The sequence below is a fragment of the Lepeophtheirus salmonis genome, chromosome 5, assembly GCF_016086655.4.
Source record: "Lepeophtheirus salmonis chromosome 5, UVic_Lsal_1.4, whole genome shotgun sequence".
In the NCBI taxonomy this organism is placed as follows: Eukaryota; Metazoa; Arthropoda; class Copepoda; order Siphonostomatoida; family Caligidae; genus Lepeophtheirus; species Lepeophtheirus salmonis.
Window position 1 is genome coordinate 45,562,355 of NC_052135.2, and position 16,981 is coordinate 45,579,335.

Below are 16,981 nucleotides of genomic sequence, written 5' to 3' on the forward strand. Positions count from 1 at the left end.
AGCAAAATATCTCGATTACACCAATGGTAATAGTAATGTAAGGGATTGAGATCCCTTAATAAGGAAATTACAACATTTTAGGGCAATAATTTTTTTAAGTAGTCAAATACTCTTACCGATAATTTTCTTTAATCCAGAGTTAAACAAGGTTCTGGATGTTGTAGTCAGAGTTCCCTTTTAGTCACATCCATGGTTTCGGCAATTGGCTAATCCAAATCATCGTCCATAAGTGATTTAACCTTCAATAAAAACGCCCACGATCCGCTTTATTTCCTCCTCTACCCTTAAGAGTTTATTCTGGATGTTTTTGATAGTTTTGATACTCACAACTACGATCTCTGCAATCTCCTTTTTCGAAATGGCCGTGCCATAAATCAACGATTCTTTGCTGTTGACGTTTTTGCTTTTTTAAATCAAAGTGGAATAATGCAAGTTGCACCCTTATTAAAACCTCTATGCTTTACCTATCAAATGAAATCATTTTCAGTAACTTGTAATCATTACATAGATTTAAAATATCAAAAACTAAAACTTCTTATAGCGTGTCCTAGTATATATAAGCAAGCCCAGTCGAGGTAATTTGTTTCAAAGATACATTGGACTGTCAGAGACTATGAGTCCTACAAACTATGATTTAAATATTTTCGTACTTAAATTTTGAATTGTATTATTTTATGGGTTTTTATGGCTTGAAATAAAAAAAAATTACTTTAGCAATCCCAAGACTGATCAAGTTTGAACTGAATGGAGAATTTCTATATTGATATAATCTATGCATTACCAATACAAATGTTTGTTCGACATATCCTAATAATAACTCTTTCACTATTTCCGAATAATAAATATCAGAACAGTTCATAAACTCTTAATTATATTTGAAAAAAGTAGTATTAACTATTCCTATTTGGAGTAAAGACATACAACAATTAATTACAAAGAAAGATATTTTGTATATAATAATTCACAAAAACAAAGAGAAAATGATATAAATCATGGGCTAAAAAATATTAATTTAAAAATAATACTATTATTGACCCTTAATTACTTTACTTTCAACCCCTGACGTTCACACTTTCCTGGGGGTCTGAATTATTTTAATATGCAAAAAAATCCATACTTACAGTTCAATTAATATTACATGAATTTTTGGTAATTTTGAACTTTAGCAAATATATCACGGTTTTATTACAAACTGTGTGGTCAAGTTTAACAATTAAATAGTAGATTAAATAAAATTTTAACATCAATGACAGACAGTAATGAATAATTTAAACAAATTTGTCTTAAATAAATTACTAATAAAAATTCATTTATGTCCTAATATAAAAATACATTTTATAGACTTAAGTAATGAGAGTCAATTATTAACATTTACTGATTTAGTTATTAAGGCTCATTAACTATATCACAGTAAAATATATAAAAGGTATGTATTTAGCTATGCATTTACTTGACAGAAACATTTTAACTCATTGTTCATCAGTATTAGGGTAAATATTGAAATTACAAAAGCCAAAAAAACGACATTAAATTTCGAGTTGATGAGATTCAGTTTTATTTACATATATACAAGAAATAAATTTTCTCGTTAGTATAATATAAATGAGTCTAATACTTTACTACTTTTTAAGGAGAAACATTCATTTTGCTTTACCATAAACAAAAATATTCACCATAACATTTAGTTTTTTTTTGCGGGTCACGAGTGCTTCAATAAATAAAGATGTATAAAAAAACGTTCATATCAGAAAATAATCAGAGTTATATTCAATTATCCTCAAAGAACTTCACGAAAGTAGACGGTGCAAATTATATATCATTGAAGTAAGAGGAGATTAATTTCTACTCGTATAAGTTATTCAAACAACTAGTATTTTGAAGGAACTTCAAAGATTTTTTAAGTTATCACTTATGTATAGGAGGTTGTGAGTTCGTTTTTTATGGAGTGTCAGGACTTGGAGTTATTTCTTGATTATTAAAAGTTTGCAATTTTTAAATTTAACCATTTTGTATACGTTTTCTAAAATTTCTAAAATGATTATTTAATAAAAAAATAATGAAGCAAAATATATTTTGAAACATTTTAATTTAATTTAGCAATTGTATGCTTCAAAAAACAAATTTATGAATAAATTTTACAGACTTATCAGGGATTTTTTTATGTAAATTTAATTATTGTTGAATCATTTTAACTTCAAAAACTCCTGGATTGATGATAAAATTCCTATATATGAAAAAGTTATTCATATATGTATGTTTTTAATATTTTTTAACATACCGAACTTATTTTTTTTTTTTTTGTTTTTTGGTAAGTAAAAGTTTTTGTATGGACATCATAACTAATGTGTGTTTTTTTATTTATATATATATATATTTCCCCAAATTGCTAAGTTTAAATGTCTGAACTTATGTTTTCCTTTTCAGATGGCCTGAAGGAAATGGTTGAACGCTTGAACGAAAGGGGTTTGAAAGAGACAGATGTATTAAGTTTGGACATTGGTGGGGATCGATATAATATTCGTAGGAGCTTTTTACTTCGTCTTCCAAATACTCGACTAGGTCGATTAGCACGCTGTTGCACTTCAGATGAGGCAGAACAGTTTTGTGACATTGTTTATATGGACTCCTTGCCCATAGAATTCTTTTTTGATCGAAGTAGCGATAATTTCTCCTCTATTTTAGGTAGGGTGTTTAAATCTTTTTTATTATTACTATTAAACATATTATTATAACATTAGGTTATACATATTTATATTTACAATTATTATAAATTAGTTCATTTTGGGTTCAATCAGAGCTTGAGACTTGGACTCAAATTATAAATTTTCGGAACTAAAGCAAATTCGAAGCCCGAGTCGTACAAAACATCCTTTATTTTAAATTATTAATATTAGATAATGGTGATTTATCTTTTTATTTGACCTCATATTTTGATTATGAGTGAATCAGGTCTAAGTAATTGGACTTTATTTGCAATGAAGTTAATTAAACAGAAACTCAGATCCATTTATGGTTCAATTTGAATAAATTTGTCTTACTCTTCAGCTAAAATATTCAAGACTTGACTCGGGGATCATAAAAAATGACTTGCTCTTGTTTCAATATTTACATAGTATATTAGAGGAAACAAAATTTATTGCACTATAGTTGTTTTTTTTCCTTCTGTTGACATTGATGAAATTATCTGCAAAATAATCAGATCTCGCATGCTATTTTTGTGCAATTTGAGCCAAATTCAAAATTACTGTTTCAATTATTATAATCTACAAAAAGCTAATATCATACATATTGACTTTAAAATCAAAGGTGTTGGAGAAACTTTCAACTTATTCAAATTATGCGTAATATATTTTTTTCAATTTTCTCCCCTATTTTTAAATCAAATTAACAGATATTTGATTTGTACGCAAGGTGGAGCCTTCCCTCATACATCCAAGAAGAGCAAAAAGCCTTGACTTAAACCCCCTGGACTTGGCAGTTTTGGGTGACACGAAGAATAATATTTTCCGCACCTCTCATCCAAATTTGGTTTTCACTCCAAGCTGCCAATATGATAGTGTGGTACGCCATGGATATGACCTCCATCGTGAAGTGGTGGCAATCTTTTCCCCAGGGTGTTGAGGCTGTTATTGTTTTATTGATTAAAATATGTAGCTAAACAGAGCATTAAATATATCACAAAATGGTTTGGAATTTTCTTTTCTTGCTTCTATCCAAATCACGTTGTTCGTAATTGAGTCATGTTACTCCAATTTTTGAGTCCACAGAATGTATGTTATGCAGATTTAAAACATTAACACAATGTTTTTTTTACTATTTCTGATTTGTTAACCATCTTATAATTATTCATTTTGAGTAGATGTTTAAATATCCCTAATTTATGTAATATATGGAGTAAGCTTTATGTAAAATCTTTATTTATTTTGAAAAATAAAACAATCGGGAATTAGTTATTCTGTTTTAACGTATTCAAACAAACAAATAACTAAAGCAAAAGGCATTCCCTCGATGATAAATTAAACATTTTGGCTCACCAGAGGGAAATATGTACATGAATATATGTATATAATACAAGTATAATAACATTAACAAGATGGACCCCCTATTCTTATGTAACTCTTAAAATATATCCTATTTTAATCCAATGGGATATTTTCTTTTTATAAATAAATTGACACGATACAGCATTAGTGTAAAACATGTATATATTTCTAAAAAAAAATATTTTCTAACTTGTTTGTTTTCTTACTGATAGATTATATTTCTACAATCTTAAACCAAGAATAGGGAAAAATTGATATACGATTTGAGATCAAATTAAAAATCGATCTACAGTCTGTGTTAGCGGTTTGATCTGAAATATCGGTACAAATCTGTCAAAAAATCATTTAAGACAAATCCTAGGAAAAAATCGGTATTGGAACGATTCTCACACTAATAACTACCTATTGCAACTTAATTGAGTTAAGTAGAAAAAATATATTTGGCAGAGGTTATAACCCTTCAGTTACTTATTTATCTCTTTATAGTGCAAGCTACGCTAATAGCATACCATCATCTCTTTAATTTGCTAAGTTTATAATTGTAAATATTGGTATATGTATAAGGCCAAATATCTATATTTGTCTGGGCAATTTTTTGTATATACCAAAATTTGGATTTAAGCCACTCATAATTTCTTTGTAAAAAGTTATATGTTATGGACCCATTTAAACCATCACACAGTCTCTTTAGTTAAAAAAAATGTTTATTTAGCATTTATAGTCGTTTTGAGGGGTTAATAATACTAGGATAACATGTGATACAGTTTATTAATTAATATTATAACAAAAACAACTGTTTCACTGTCATAATTTGTTTCACTTATGGACTTAAGATCCATTGGAATTGAAGATGTCAAAAGTTTTATTAAGGGTCAAATCTGTTACTTTCCTGATGTTAGAAAGAGGGATTTTTAAGCAGAACTTTGAATCTCCACCCACAATCTTCTTTTGCTAGGAAATTACCCGCTCTTTATATTAATTTCAATTACAAATGTAATGCCTAGGTATTGAAGTTTCGGATCTTTAAAAACAATAGTTATCCAACTTTCTAAATCTTAAATATACTAATACAATTAGAATTTAGATAAACATGGAAAAAATTCTGTAAAATATGAAGTAGACCTCGTGCAAATTTATTTTTTTAATTTTAATCTTAATTTTTAATTTATTGACCCTGTTGTCATAGTTGTTGGAGAGATAACATTTGAGTATAAATTAATCACTCGTGTGTGTGATCAAGAATGAAGGAGAGTCACACTGAAGATGTATTGGGGAGTTAAAAAAGTAAGTCCTCATTGGATTGAGAGTAGACTTGAATATTGACACCGGAGTAATACGTGCCTATGTGATTGCAAGATATAAAGTAAGACTTCTTTTTTTTCTTACTTTCACGTCTGCTTGCGTTTCTTTTTGTATCAAGCCTTATTTATGTGCTTCCTAGCGGTTTTTTTGTTGAATAATTACTTCTTGGTTAATCAAAACAGTGATTGACGGTCAAAATTGGCGATTTCCATTATTTTATCGGCATTTTCAAAAATTTACTTTCCAGAGCGTGATGCATATTTGACATCAAAATTACCGGAAGGTAACCCACGAAACCAAAATTCCGTAACAATGGATGATACAATATCAGGACTCTAAATAATATTCGCATTATCATCATGTTTGTACGCTAAACTCTAAAAAATTATTTTCTTGAACTAGGATTTATTCCAATTTCTCCAAGAGAAAGAAACACACATTATGTATTTGGACTTCAAATACCATTCCTAGGTTATATGGAGTAATTGTAATACTATAATATTTAAATAAGGTGGCTTACCCCATTTATCATATTTGTAAATTAGTCTAGATATTATAACCTTCAAATCACAAACTTCTTTGTTTTGAAAGAGAGAGTTGCTGCAGTGTAACTCTATTTGACCAATTAAAGGAGCATTTGAAAGAATTATTAAAGTTGAAAGAGTAAAAACATTATTAATCATAATGTATTCATACATTGTATTGTAATATACATAAATCTGCATATATATAAAATACAAAAAATTTCGGTAAATTGTACTAGAACCTATTATATTGCCACTAGATACTACCATTCATCACTTATTCATGTGTTAAATATATGTATGAAAAATAAGTGGCAAAATATTAGCATAATTTAAAATTAGTGATGAATTCTAATTCACCTACATCATAAACTATTTATAAAGGATCAGACATAAAATATTCATTGTATTTTGAAATAACGTCTTAAGACTTAACTTTACACCTTGGGATTGAGCCATTAAAAAAACCAAACCAATTCAAAAAATATTTCTTTAATTATATAAATGAACTACTAAAAGCAAGTGGAACTAATTGAATGATTTCTTGAGTTAGATATTTGTGTCTAAGCCTCCGTTACTTCTTTTCAAATCCAGACATGAATACTTGTATGAGATATTTAGCCACCCCAGAATAAAAATGGATATTTTATCAATATAAAAATTTATTTGCCCAAAGTAATTGTTACTTTTGATACATGAATAAGTATCTGTGAACAAATTGAATACTTCTTTAGCATTACAATATTTGATACTGCCGAATTAAAATATCTGAAATTGTAGCGGAAAGAAACAATAATAAATTGTGTAGACAGAAGAGGATAAATATTAATATTCCTAAACCATTATGAAATTGGCGTGATATATAGCGAATAAGACATCTAACGTCCTCGTTTTATATATATAGTGATGTAGATTTTGTGTATTTTATAGCTGGCTTACTTTTTTGAAATTGGTAATGAAGAATGAATTATCTTTTCCGATTAAATTCAATTATATTCATATTGATTAAATCTTTTTTTGTGATGATAAAAAAAAGGAGAGTAACTTTTGAGAATTTGTGGCTGAGATATAAGATTAAGTCCTTCTTGGACTCAGAGTAGAATTGAAGATCAACCTCGAAGTAATTTTTGTCAATGTCCTTGTTTATTTCCTTCTTCCCTTGTCACAGTGGATTTTAGCTAATCTAATGAAACGCCATGACAACAAAGCTGTTTTCCTGCAAAAAATTCTTCATATTGTCAAGGTGACAATGCTCATTTTCGGTTTCGTTTTTTAACATACGAGTTTCGCCAATATTTATTGTGTTTAGTGTTGAGCTAGAAAATAATAATAACTAATCAAATACAATTATCTGAACCTGGATAATTAATTCCGGAATTATGTTAAAAACGTAAAAAGGGGATCAGTATGCATCCCTCAAAAATTGAATACATATATGATGTATAAAAAATTTAAATGGAAGGTGCAATAAAAAAAATTAATACAAACGGTCGGATATCCGTCTTCGAATTTGAAATTATTGTAGGCATATTTCAGTTTTTGGACTGGATAAGACCACTGGGAATTAACGTAAGACTAAATAATAAGGCTTGGATTTTCAATATTTAGAATTTCATGTATTTTGACATTACTTAATACAAAATTTCGACAAATTCAATAGTTGATTTATTTATATGTGTATAATGTTTCTTTCTTATTACAAGAGCAAAATTCCTTTTTGTGGATTTTAAAAACTAAACTCGAGGAATTTTTGCTTTAAAGAAATTGACACATTTATCAATATAGTTGTAAAACCGAATTACTTAGAAGAAAATTTACTCTTTTAGAAAAGAAATATTAATTACACACTCTTAAAATATGCAGAAAGTTATGGTTTTTTTTTGTCTCATTTATTATTATGAAAGATTAAATAAAGATTCATCCAAGTTCTTTTTGTTTATACAATAATAAATATATGGGTCATTCTATGGAGAAAAAAAATATACTTTTTTATTCAATTTAAACTGGTTTGAGCAAGATATGTCTTATAAAAGATGAGATAATTATTAAACTATGATCAAACTACCCGAGAATAGGATCATAGTAAAGTTGGCTATTTCTTTTATTAATACTCAAACCCGATTTACCAATTACTAAAACATTTATATACCAAAACTTTATTAAGTGTTATATTTATCGTCATAAATCCTTTAGATTGAATTTATCGTTTACTAAAACCAATGGTTCAATTAAACCTTTTTCAATTAAAACCAAAAAAATTAACTACTAAATCATCGTAATATTTGAATGATTTTGTAGGCATAATACCATAAAAACCATTAAGTGTGAAATTTTATAGGAGTATAAACTAATTAAACTGATCATATTTCCTCGGCCCACAGACCTAGCATTCAATTTTTTTTTAAATGCAATATTTATTTGATGTTTTTTACATACCAGCGGTACATATATTATGTATCACTTATAATAAATCAAGAAAACTGCTAAGAAATCACTCTAGTTGTGGAAAAAAATATGACATAAGATTAGAGCAATAAATTTGGTAGTTGCAACCTGAACAGTGTTGCTTATTCTCAAAAGCTCTTATTATTTTTCTTCCTATTACGAGGAGGTAACATCAAAATATAAAGTGCCTGTGCTCATAAATGATGGAAATTATCACAAAGAATTAGGTACGGATTTATTATTGAAGTTCCTTTTGAACTCAGAGTAAAAATTGAGGATCGGGAGCAGAGTAATTCGTTGATATATTTTGCAAGATACGTACTGGAATTTGGGCTTATTTTCTTAATCTCATAGCTTTTCCAAGTTAATTTAATAAAACAACATGATTACTAATCTGTTTACTTCCAAAATGTCATCCAAATGTTAGTTGTTTTTGTTTTATTTTAATTTAGCACACCGACAGTTTATATTTTTCACAATAACAACCTCAAGAGGTACTCTCAAAATTACGTTTTTACTGACGTCATTGTTTGCATCATAAACGGAAGCACCTTCCTCTTAGGAGCTTAAAGTGGATATTTTAATTAAAAGAAGATGAGCAATGGATTCAAAAATATTTATAAAAATACTTAAAGTTTAATTTACAATATATAAGTCTCCTTAAATTCCATCTATCCTAGGGATTTCAAGTGAGCTGTTACAAAACCACCAAAAAGATCGTTTTCACTCAAGTTAAGGGATGCTTAAAGATTATACATTTATTCAATGAATTGGAAATCTTAAGAAAACTTCATCTATTACATTTAAAAATGAAAAAATATGAATACCAAATCCCAAAGAAAAAAAGGATATATGAATCAATCAATATAAGGTCATGAAAATCCTATTCTTATTACATATTGCCTGATATAGAGTAATTCTTCTTATTCCCATTTGTATGGGGGTACGTACATTGTAGTTTATATTATATATATTTACTTTAGAAATAGTAGTAGTCTATTCATAACTTTAACATGGCATAAAAGAACTTGCGTCTTTACTCAATTCCAATTTCAAAAAGGTAAATACGACAACATTGAATTAGTCCATGAATAATCTCACGAATAATTCAAATTACAAAGAAAGGACTTTCTTCAAACAACGAAATGGAGGAAGTCATTCCTTGACTGGAAAAAGACATGGATAAAGTTCGACCTGTCCAATGCTATCATTCTAAATTTACCATACATTATATACCCAGGAGAGAGGTTTATATTAAATACTGGATAAGATAATGTTTTTTATCGTATAAGGGGATATGCAAGGTCTCTATCTCATCATTCTTACTGCATATTGTCTTGTACATAATTATTATTCTTATTCCATTTGTATGCGTCTACATATGTTTAATATAGAATGTAGTCTACATAGAACATTACCATTTTTACAATTAATTTGCTATCATATCGATTATGTAGGAGAAAAGTAGGTTTACTATTTAAAAAAAAATAAAGGATCCTAGCAAATGAGGTACTTAATTTACTAACCAATCTATTAATATAAAAATGAACAATGTTATGTGGCTCTAATATGTAATTAGAGACGTATAAAGTACGTTTTAGAAAGTGTCGTTGTTTTCTAGTTGCAACCTGAAAATGATTTCGAATTTTCTAAAACGGTTATCTATTTTTTCATTATTAAGATGGAAACATTAATGTATGAAGTAATAACTAGTGCGCATATCGATGGAAGAGTAACAAAATAAGGTTTCCTCGCTAAGTTTCAAAGGAAAAATGCTTTGTGTTACAATTATTTTTTTAAATGGGGAAATTTAATTGGAAAATTTTAACTTTATTTAATGAATTTCTAAATAATACAGACTAATTAAATATATACTTAGATGCAATGATTCTTATAAAAGTTTTGCTGAGCTATGAACAACTTTCTATTGTACAAAAAGAATAATTCCAAATTTGGGTGACAATGACATAATTTGTTAGCTAACAATTCATTAAAACCCCTACAGAAACATGGTATAATAGCTTTAAAAGTAGAAGTAAAAAAATTAAACAAAACGGTTTAGCGAGAATTGTATAGATTTACATTCCCACAAGGTTGTAAATTATTCCTAGACACCTTATATTGTAGACTCAATATATTGATATTGTATACACGAGTCATCAAAATGTCATTTTTTCCAGCTGTTGATTTGTGCACTACTCTTGTTACTTATTAGTAAAAAAAATGAAATCAAAAATTTAAATGGCCACCTTTTCAGTTTGAAGAACTTTATGTAAAATCTTGATTAGGATTGTAAAATCCTAAGCATTTTATAGCGTGCTAGTTTTTATTTAGTTGCCAATATAAACAGTGTTTTTTGTTTTTTTAAGGTCCTTATTTTACAATTTATAATATAAAAAAATACATCATCATGATTTGGTAATAACATTTGGTAAAAAAATAAACAAACATTGTAGCTTAAAATTAGTTCCCAAAGACTTTAGTACACTAAAAATCTATAAAATAAATAAACATTCAAAAAAGAATAACAAAAAATCCCAAGAACAAAGAAAAACATAAATAAAAAAGTCATAAATCCAAAACTAAGTATCCATCTAGGACTTGCCTATTTTTATGTCTACTGAATATCTTGATAATGTGACTTAAAATTTTAATGTATTTGATTGAGTTTTCCAGAATATACCGTATTATATCCAGTGCTAAATCGAATTTCAATATATCCCCTTTTGTATTTTCAATTCAAAAGTCATGTATCCTGACGCCGACGTAATAAGTATGGCCCTTAACTACATGTCATCTGTTGGTTCCTTCAAGGTCAACTTTTTTTGTAATATAAGACATAGAGTTACGTATACCAATCCCAATTGCTTAAACCTTCTTTGAAGGAATTAACTTATTTTTGGGAAGCTCAAACAGATTTATGGCCGAGATATGGCTTGGTGAGGTGTTTATATGACCTTCTTAGTTCCATTCAACAAACTTCCTCAATAATAGCAAAAAGGACACTCAGTAAAAGCATGAACAACAGAATTAAAAACTTTGCCACAGTCTTTGCAATAATCATTAAATATTATACAATATAAAAATATTATATAGTGAATTTCCTGCCATCAGCAATTTCTGTAGTTGAATTCATTATATGGCTTGTTCAATCTTCCTTCAAACTTAGAATACAGAGATATTTCTTTACAAATTGGGATGGCTGCGGTTGATACTTTTTTAAATTAATCTATATTCAAAGGCCAAGGAGTCAGCATACAGTGCATTGCTGATGTCCTTTGCAAAGGAAATAAGAACTTCCCTTTCGAGAAAATATAATCACATTTAGCACCATGCATGGAAATAACGTTATTATCCAACACTTCACTTTTCATGCTTATTGGATTTTCATGGTTTTTAAAGAAATACATCTTTCCTTTGTTCATATGTATTATGTCTATTCTCAAGCTCTAGTCAAAAACCACATCGTTTAACCACAAAATTATATAAACTGACCCAATAAAGGAAGAAAATCGAACCACCTCCGAATTTACCATTTTCGTTCCAAACAAAAAATCAACTTCCAAATCCTACTCCAACCAACATGGGGGTTCAAAATTAAGTTAAGAAAAATTATTCTTATAAATTTTAGGAAGGATATTAGAAATCCTGGTACGCCCACCTCCAAGTTGCTCCTGGCTTTTTTTTTTAATGACAGAATATAAGATTTATAAAATAACTTTTCAAACCTACATTTTTCCTCCTTAATCGAACAGTCTTAATTATAAAAACGTGCTTCATAGAATTAAAAGCTTTTGAAAAAGCAATAGCCATAACTGCAAGTACATTAACCGATTCTAGTGCCGTCTGAATGTTCCGAGAAACATCAGTGATTTTCCTCCCTCTAAGAAAACCTTTTTGCTCTGGACCGCACTTCATGTTTAAATTTGGCTCAATTTGTTTGTCTAAAGCTCCAACAGCAATTCTATATACTTCATTAAGCACCGTTATTGGCCTCCAATGACTGAACTCCGTTCCGTTACCTTTTTTTTTGGAATAACCGCAATCCTTCCCTTATTCAACACTTTTGGAAGACGGCTGGGTTTCTCCATAGATTTACCAATACATGTTAGAGAAGGGACAATTTCCTCCTTTGCCACGACATAAATTTTTCCAATTATTCCCTTCAGGTCCACAAGCCTTATTAGATTTAAATTTCTTGTCTATAAAATTTCCAATAATGTCTTCCGAGAAAATTGTTCCCTTGTGTCTCTTTGCACGGGGGAAGTTTTTTCTATCCCTCCTACAATATTTTGAGAGCATTCATGAAAATAGTTTAAGATATCCTTTTTTTACCCTTCTTTGACCATCTACCATTATTAACTTAACCCCTGTTGTTGGAGGACTAAATTTTCTTACCAGCTTTTTAAGCCGAAGACTGAACTTAAATTCCCGTTTAATTTTCGTATTCTTCTCTTCATCAACTTTATCATGAATTTTAAAATTATTGTTTATACCTGCCGCATATGCCCTGACAAAAGGAGAACCTTGTGTCAGAATAACATCCAAGTTATCATTGAATTTTCTTCTTGCTTCTCTTCTTCGTTTGAGTAAATTTCTTATTATCACTTGGATAGTATTATGAAGTAGCAAAGCTATCCTAGAAGTAGACAATGTGCGATCAAAATTTACTACCAGCCTACTTTGATTGATTTTATTGTTGATAATCTTCCTCCTCCAAGATCCAGCGAGGTATTTTGAATTGGCTCATTTTATAGTAATGTTTGAAAACCCATTGTAAGATCTTGTGGTCAGATGAGGGCTCTTCGAGGTATTTTGCGTTCGTTGTTTTATAAATAAAACTGGATTAAGCCAAAACTAAATCAATTCTTGAAGTCTTGTTTTCTATTCTCCATAAAATATTTTCATTTGGTAAAATTTTCCTCAGTAGATCAACCATATTTATTACATACATTAACTTCTTTAAATTTTTCAAGTTTGAACTACTAATCATACTTAAATCCACATTTACAACACCGACAATAGTAAGAGGCAAGGATTTTCCTTATGGGAATTTATAATAGCTTGAAAAAAATAATCGACTCTCTCTCACTCGGACCATACGCGTTGATTAAAAAGAATTCTGATGTTGCCGAAATAATTAAGATCTGATGTCATAATTTGCTATTTATATCTTATGTTTGTATTTTATTGATTTTAGATGCTAATATTTTTAATTTAGATAAATATATGAATATTTATGTTTTTTTGGATTAATCTGGCGAAGTGATTTTACACTATAATGTTTAATGATATTTTTGTAAATGCATCGATTGTTAATGATCGATTGATAGAACGCAGAAGACTTTACGTTTGGACTGTAGACATTAATAATATTAAAACATGATGATTTGGAAGTTACCCTTAACCAGTTCCAATCACTTCTAGAAGAAGAATTCTTGATACATTGTGATTTTCCTAAAGATTTGTAAACGAATGTAAAAATACCCCGACGATGGTTGTTTCCAGTATAGTGATGAGAGTCATTTTTTGGAATATAAAACGAACAAGAAATAGTGGAAGAGGACGTGACTATTGAACGTACGTCCTGTATCAGGTTTCATGGTTAAAATTTTCTTCATAATAGCATAGGTTGAGGACTCATTTCGAGAGCATCTAGCTAAAGGTCATATTAAAAAAAGAAAGAAAGTACATAATTTCAACCAAAAATAATGAGTGTGACTTTCGATGTAGTTTAGCAACAGTTATGTGTAGCTAAAGCACAGAACAACATATTAGAAAAATAAAATAGAAAGGGCATACATAAAAAAATCTACTTTAGAATAGGTCTAGAAACAAGTATATGTTGCTAATGTCATCCATGGAATCTTAAAAGAAGTTAATAAAAGGACTAATATAGCTAACTTATTTTTTATCTTTTTCTTCTGTTTCTAGTTTATTAATTCCACTTAATCAACCTTATAGTATATCATGTAATAGTTTTTGGTATAAGTTTCAACTTCTCCTACATGAGAGGAAAAAAGCCTTTAATTTGGTAAATCAAGCTTTTCTTTTTGAGAAAATTTCATATTTATGATTTAAATCGTAGACATTTTGGTATGTAAAAAACCAAAAAGTAACATGGTAACCCTGACAGTTCAAGGAATGTTTGAGCAGAGAACAGCTGAGCTTTCATTGTGTTTCATTAGATTAGCTTGAACCAACTATGAGATGAAGGAAATGTACACAGTTTCCCCTTCGTATCAATCAAGGGAATAGGTAGTAATTATTTCGTTTTCATTCTTCAATTCTCCTCTAAGTACGTTAAGAACTTACACTCTTAAGTCCTCAATATTGCTCTTACAACACTTTATTTAATCACAACATTATTTATTGTAATTACCAGCTATTAGTTGAAGCTGTTAGTTCCTATAATTTATTTTTTTGATAAACTGGAACTATTTATTATTTTGTGTTTAAAAGAAATGTTACTGTGAGAATATGGACTTTATAATGTTACAGAACATATTTAAGAGTAGGTAATTTTTTTTCAAAATAGTCAAAATTACAACACTACTAATATATCAGCCATCCATATAATACTTAATTACAATTACTGTTAATTTTTCAACAAAAATTATTTATCTCAATTTTTGGTTACAACTTGTACAAATGGGTTATATAAGTTAAAGTTGAGTGTAATGGCTTCTTTAAAGTTTTTTAGACTTACTTTGTTTTTTTGTGCAGCGATTCACGGCAAAACATAGTACGATAAAGAGTATGATCGAATACCCTCCTTGTTACTACTTTTGACGACCAAAAACAGTTGCAAAGATACGTAAATGATTTTATTAATAAAATATTAAAGACTACATTACATATTTTTCAAGATAGATGACCATTATGTACATGGTCAATATGTGTCTATATATTAGTTTTTTACGGAATCATACAATGGAACCAAAATGTTTTTATATATGTCTGAAAGACGTAGTATGATAAAAATAAAAACTATATTTTAAGCAAATCACATGCCATATATCAGCTTTATTCATTTTGGAATATATAGTTAACAAATAGACAAACGAAAGTATATGTTGGTAGGCGTAAATATATTAAGTAAAATATTACGTAATAATTATTGCACACATCAAGTACAAACATTTACCCTTGTGAATGTAATAAGCCATACGTTATCTCAGACATTACGCTAATAAGTTACAAAATAAGAGTTATTCATCTCATGCAGATGCAACAAAACAGGATTAGGGAATATATTGCATTATGAGATGTTACTAACTACAGTTACAGAAGATATGCTCCGTCAGTAAAAAAAAAAAAAAAGTATTATGGTTACACTGACAATTAGAATAATGTTTGAGAAGAGAGCAGGCCATGACATTTTATTATATTAGCTACAAACAGCTATAAGAGGAAATAAATTAAACTAAATTTTATGGAGTGACATATCTCAGTTGCTCGGGAGAATTAATTCTATGGAGTACGTAGGTTTGATACTCGGACGCTCCTATAGAAGGAAATACTTACATTTTATGTATATAGACTTCAATGCTCAAGGTCATATGAATTAATTTTAGTTCTAAAATTAATACTTATATCTAATCAATGCAGCTCCACCTGACCAATTGGAATAAAGGTGTATATACCTTCCTAAGCCTGACTATGTATCTATATAGGAAATATGTAGGCAGGAATTACTCTAATTTAAATCTTCAATTCTATTCTCAGTCCAACATTAGCCATTTATAACTTCCTGTCTTTCAAGTGGTTACTTTATACTCAGATTACTCTATTCAAACATTAAGGAATAATGATCACTGTTTTGGAGAAAAAAACAACAGTATTTTATTGGCAACTATTGTAGCGTCCTTTTCTATTCAAGCGAATTGCAATCGTGGAAAAGGCTACTACAAAGTTATCTTCCTTTATTAACTACTACAAACCCTTTGGTACCTCCTCCGATCAGGGGTGCCACCTACCATGTATAAAGATGGTTACTACAGGTCTTTAGTGAATAACACGAAGAGAGAATTTCATGTAGTTGTGCGCATACAAACCTATTTAAATAATTATGGATTTTCTATTTATTCATCTACTTATATATTTAAATTTTGTTAAAGAACAAGATACAAATGGCCATTAACATACATAGTTTTTAAAACTTTCGATACTGGATAAATTAATTCATGAAATTAGACTTTTGAAAGTTTTGATTTGAGTCTTGAGTAATTTGTTACAATTAAATTTTTGTGTATTTTCTCTTGATCATATGTTTTCTGGGATTCGTTTGTTTTTGATGTGGTTTATTTTTTTACTTCACATGAATGAATTGACTTTAAAAAAAAAAATTGAAAACCATGAAACGAAAGCAAAAATTAATTATATAAATAGCTGAATAAATAGAAACTCCGCAATTACATGTGTGTATGTATGTTTGTACTTCATGAGTTTTAACTTACAAAACTGACTACATAATAAAGTTAAAAAAATTACTAAAAAATTCAAAAAAGTTATAAAATAAGTTTTTCTTTTCTTATGCCTTAATAATAATAAGATTTTTTTTAAATATGACTTCATTTTGAAGTACTTCCGGAACGCTGGAACTTTGACCGGATGGAGGGTAACGGTTTTTGATGGCACAGAAAAAAAATTAGGAGGTCAACAACA

General features: G+C 28.8%; 1 protein-coding gene across 1 annotated transcript in view; it reads left to right on the forward strand.

Annotated features, from left to right (window-relative positions):
• LOC121118759 (potassium voltage-gated channel subfamily B member 1) overlaps positions 1–16,981 on the forward strand; it is a 146,566-nt gene that overhangs the window by 83,734 nt on the left and 45,851 nt on the right. Inside the window, exon 2 of the mRNA XM_040713349.2 lies at positions 2,425–2,682. Within this exon, the coding sequence (XP_040569283.1) occupies positions 2,425–2,682 (258 nt within the window). The remainder of the gene's footprint in view (positions 1–2,424; positions 2,683–16,981) is intronic.